At 64.5% G+C, this 4,379-nt stretch overlaps 1 protein-coding gene across 1 annotated transcript; it reads left to right on the top strand.

The window, feature by feature from the left end:
* Window positions 1-1,423: 1,423 nt before the first annotated feature.
* EMIHUDRAFT_252292 (hypothetical protein) lies at window positions 1,424-2,756 on the top strand (the record flags this gene model as incomplete). Its single annotated transcript, XM_005789341.1, has 5 exons — window positions 1,424-1,549; window positions 1,673-1,996; window positions 2,091-2,201; window positions 2,348-2,500; window positions 2,571-2,756. The coding sequence occupies 5 exons, from the start codon at window positions 1,424-1,426 to the stop codon at window positions 2,754-2,756; spliced, it is 900 nt and encodes a 299-aa protein (XP_005789398.1).
* Window positions 2,757-4,379: the final 1,623 nt, after the last annotated feature.

A 4,379-nucleotide genomic window follows, 5' to 3' on the forward strand; every position in this document is an offset into this window, starting at 1 on the left:
TGACTGTGGCGCTGGCGGCGGCGGCGGCGGCGGCGGCGGCGGCGGCGGCGGAGGCGGAGGCGGAGGCGGAGGCGGAGGCGGAGGCGGAGGCGGAGGCGGACGGTGAGGGTGAGGAGGCGGCGGAGGCAGAGGAGGTGGAGGAGGCGACAGAGGCGGCGGTGGAGCTCGACTGCGCCTCAGCCGCTGCCGCTGCAGATGCACGATCTTTGACCACGATGGGCGTCGATGCGAGCCGGTCGCGCAGAGATTTGAGCTCGGCCTGCAGGTGATGGTTCTCGAGGTGCAGGTCGCGCGAGGCGCTGGCAGTGGCTCGGCCGGCAGCAGGTCGAGCGCGCGGCAGCAGCTGCAAGAGGACAGCGCTCAGCACGAGGATGACGAGCAGGCACGGGAGCGCCCTCATTACGCAGTTAGCTCAAAGGCAACTCCAGCACACCAACACCCGAGCCGCTAGCCGGACCCGACAAGACTTCAGGTCTCAAAAAAAGAAATAACCGCAGGTCGGAGCTGGGAACAGGACCGCCGCAAGCGGCGTGGCGTGGTGCGGTTGAGCATCCCTCCGGGGGCCCCTCTGCGCCGGGGAGGCGTTGTTGGAGGCTAGGACGCAAGCGTCCGTCGCCTTTTTCAAACTCGGGGCCCACTCCGCTGCGCTCCGACCCGAATTTGGAGGGCCACGAAGTTTAAGGTGTTGCTGCGCAAAAGGGGCGGGGCGCGGGCGCGCGCGGCAGGCCGACAGCTCTTTTTGGAGATCAGACCTTTCGATGGTTCATGCTTTCTATGTCTATCAATCATGCTTCATGACACGACACGCGGTGGTGGGAGCGTGGGGAAGGGAAGGTTGGGCCGGGCCGTGAGGGGCTGATGGCGCTGGTCAGCGCGGGGTGTGAGATGTCGTCGTCGTCGTATACTGCTGGCCCTCGAGTTGCCAGGGCTGCGTGGGCTGCAGAATTGGCGTCTGAGGTCTGTGGCGTCTACGCAGGCTCTGCAGCGTGATGGCTGTCGCCATTTAAATTTTAATCGCGCGCGCACGAACAAGCCACCGGCAATGCGGCCTAGGCTGGCCGATTTCTTTCGCGGTATCCGCGGCGGGATATGGCGGGATATGGCGGGATATGGCGGGATATGGCGGGATATGGCGGGATATGGCGGGATATGGCGGGATATGGCGGGATACGGTCAGATATGGAGAGATACATCAAGATACCGCAAAGAAATCGGCCAGCCTAGGCCTACCGGCACGGGCCACGGCGGCGCCGGCGGCTTTTGAGGTTACAGCACGTGTCATGTTCATGTATGCTCTCAACGGAGTCGCGGTAAAACGTGGGGGCTTCACGGGGCTCGGCGTCGAGCGTCGTGCCCGCGTGCCGGGGTAACACGTTCATGAAACGGCGAGCAACGCCCTCACGCCCTCACGCCCCGCACACATATGGCCGACCCCGAGTGGGTGACGGCGACACAGACTGCGCTCGGGCCGTTGATCAAGCGACCCAAGCTGACTGCGGCGCTGCTGAGCAAACCGCCCTTCCGCTTCCTGCACGACATTGTTTCTGAGGTGTGACGCCGAACGCTCAACAAAGCTTGCCGCATTATTACCCACGCCCGACCGCCTGCCAAGCCTACAGCAGACGTTCACCACTGCCGCCCGTCAAAGACACACCTTCCCGCCGCTGCCCAGGTGACGCGCGCCACGGGCTTTGCCGACGGCCTCTTCTCTGAGGACGAGCTGCAGTCGGGCCGCATCAAGGAGAAGGAGCTCAAGATTGCATACCTCTCCAAGATCTTCAAGTGTGTGGAGGTCGCGTCGGGAGGGGCCCTCGGCGTCCGCCCGGGCAAGGTCGTCGCTGGCATGGAGCCCGAGAACACGAACGCGTTTCTGGTGGCTCTCGCGCGCGTCGCAACCAGCGGCGTGGACAACGCGGGAGTGGTGGCGAGCACCCTTGACGCAATAGCCGCGTCGGCAAAGTCGTCCCGCTCTTCGCCGCCCGCCTCTGCTCCGCCGGTGCAGGCCGAGCCGTTGCCACCACCGCCGCAGCCGCCGCAGCCGCCGCCGCCGCCGCCGGTGGTCGCATCCCATCCCGGCCAAGCCCCTACAGGGAGCGGAGGCGAGCGGGGCGGAGCAGGAGGCGAGTTGTCTGCAGCGCCCGAGGCGCAGCCACAGCAGATGGCCTCCGCGCCACCGCCGCAACGGCTCGATCCGCCGAGCGGTACTTCTAGCCGGGGGGAGACCGGCGGCGGCGGCGGCGGCGGCGGCGGCGGCGGCGGCGGCGGCGGCGGCGGCGGCGGCGGCGGCGGCGGCCCGCCCGCCACCGCTCGGCGGCCGCCGCCGCGATTTGCGAGCAACAGCGTGCAGGCGGAGAAGACGAGCGGTGGGAAGGCGGTACCGGCCGTCGAGATTGTGCGCGACGGTGCCGATGAGGAGGATGATGATACGGTGTTGATGGTGGATCCTCTCGGGGAGCAGGTCGACACCACCTCGATGGACACTGCAGCCATCGATGCCCACGTGCGCCGCCGCCGCCACCAGCAGCAGCGAGCGCCGGTGCGGGTGAAACTTAGCCAAGACTTATCTGTAGGCGCACGGCAAGCTGGTGCGCAACCTCCTGGAGGCGCAGCTGGACATGGAGGGTGCTAGGCGGGCTCGTCTGGCGCGTGCCCAGTCTGGATCGTACTTTACGAAACGTGCGTCCTCCGCCTCGTTTCACGGTGGCGCCATGTGTGTTCATGCGCGGGGGTGCTGGGCACCTCTTCTTCTCTCGTGACCGTTGAGCTCGGTATGTGAAGAAAGGCTACCGCCCCGCTCGTACCTCGCGGGGCTATCGCTCATCCCGGCCGCCCGCCTCCCGGTTGGTGAGCAAATTGAGCACAGCACAGGTTTGGTGACTGCAAAGATATATATCAAGCGGCGTCACAGGACGAGGCAGAAGAGAACGACGCGACAGGAGGAAATGACAAGGGAGAGAACGACGAGAGTGGGACGACCGCGAGGTGGCATGAAGGTTGCAGCGAGAAGCGGCGAGAGACTGCGAAGAGAGATAGGAAGAGGCAGACTCCCTAGGGTGGGCGACGGCTAGCGCACCACACACCTCTCCTTAAAATCCCTGTGTGGTGGCGGCGTGCCGTTCATCCCTCCCTTGGGCTGTGCGTTTTCTTTCTTTTCTTTAGGGTGCCAAAATGGGGCGCGTTGTGAAACCGCAGCTGGCCCCGCCGACGGGTAGCACAGGTCATGAGTGAGGCCACGCCAGCTGCCTCGGGTGCTCCGTGTGGTCGGCCTGGACCTTGCCACAAGCCTCGAGCAGCGGAGAAGCGCTGTCCTTGAAGTCCAGACATGCTTCGCCGCCGTGGCGCAGCACCGCAGTGCGAGCGAGCAGTGCAGTGCAGTGATCGCTTGGACTGCGGCACCCACCGACTCCCTGCGCTCCGCCTCCGGGCACATTGGCACATGTGCCAGCGGCCTTGTGGACGGCTCGGGCACGATCTGCACACGACGGCGCGGCGTCGCGAGGCGGCCGTGTTGTGAAAACGAAGCTGTTGCGAAACCGAAGCACCTGTAGTCTTCCTAAAACTGGCTCGGGGAGATTCGGGGAAAACTCGCCCGGGAGTCCGGAGGCGGGAGGGGGAGGGAGCCAAACGGGGGAACAGGCGCACTTGGAGCACTTGCAGTGAGTGCGCGGTCGGTAACCTATAAAATAAAAAGAGCGACGCACGAACACAGAGGGACAGTGCGCACCCCGCCCCGCCGCTCGCAGGGTGTGCATCACACAGGTAGACTGTGTGATTCTTATGGGTTTCTGGGGACTCTTGACACAGTAAGGGTCGGACCTCATGTCAAAAGAGCCGGTCATTTCTTTTGAGCCGTGTCGCGTGTGTACCGGTACCTGGGTGTTAGTGCCAGTGCGCGCCAGTCCCGTGCCCAGTGTCGTGCCGGACAACTGGTAAGATTCTTGTGTGCCGGTGTGTGTGCCAGTCCGCCAGTCTGCGCCCTTGTCGTGCCAGCGTGCTGGGAAGGTTAAATTCTTTTTGAGCTAGACTTCGATGTTAAGGTTCTTCGGGCCAGTTGGGGGGGGCAAACCCTGCCCGGCCCCTAGGACCCCAGGTAAGGCCCAGGTGTGGCCTAGGGCATCAGAAGGGACCAAGAGGAGTCCAGTCTGAGCCATAGAGCCCATGTCTTTGCCCCCGAAGGTCGCGTTCAAATGCCCGGAACGGACGTCACAGTGGTGTCCGGCCGGCGCGATCACCGAGCTGTGACGCTCAGGGAAGCCCAATGAGGTGCTGGTTTCTTTGCCCAGGCCTGGCCTACGACCCAGGCTGGATCAGCTGAGCAAGGTTTGGGGAGAATCCTATATTGGGATCTTCAGATATTTTGACGGATGACGGAAAATGGC

This window comes from Emiliania huxleyi (assembly GCF_000372725.1).
Source record: "Emiliania huxleyi CCMP1516 chromosome Unknown EMIHUscaffold_1297, whole genome shotgun sequence".
Classification (NCBI taxonomy): Eukaryota; Haptophyta; order Isochrysidales; family Noelaerhabdaceae; genus Emiliania; species Emiliania huxleyi.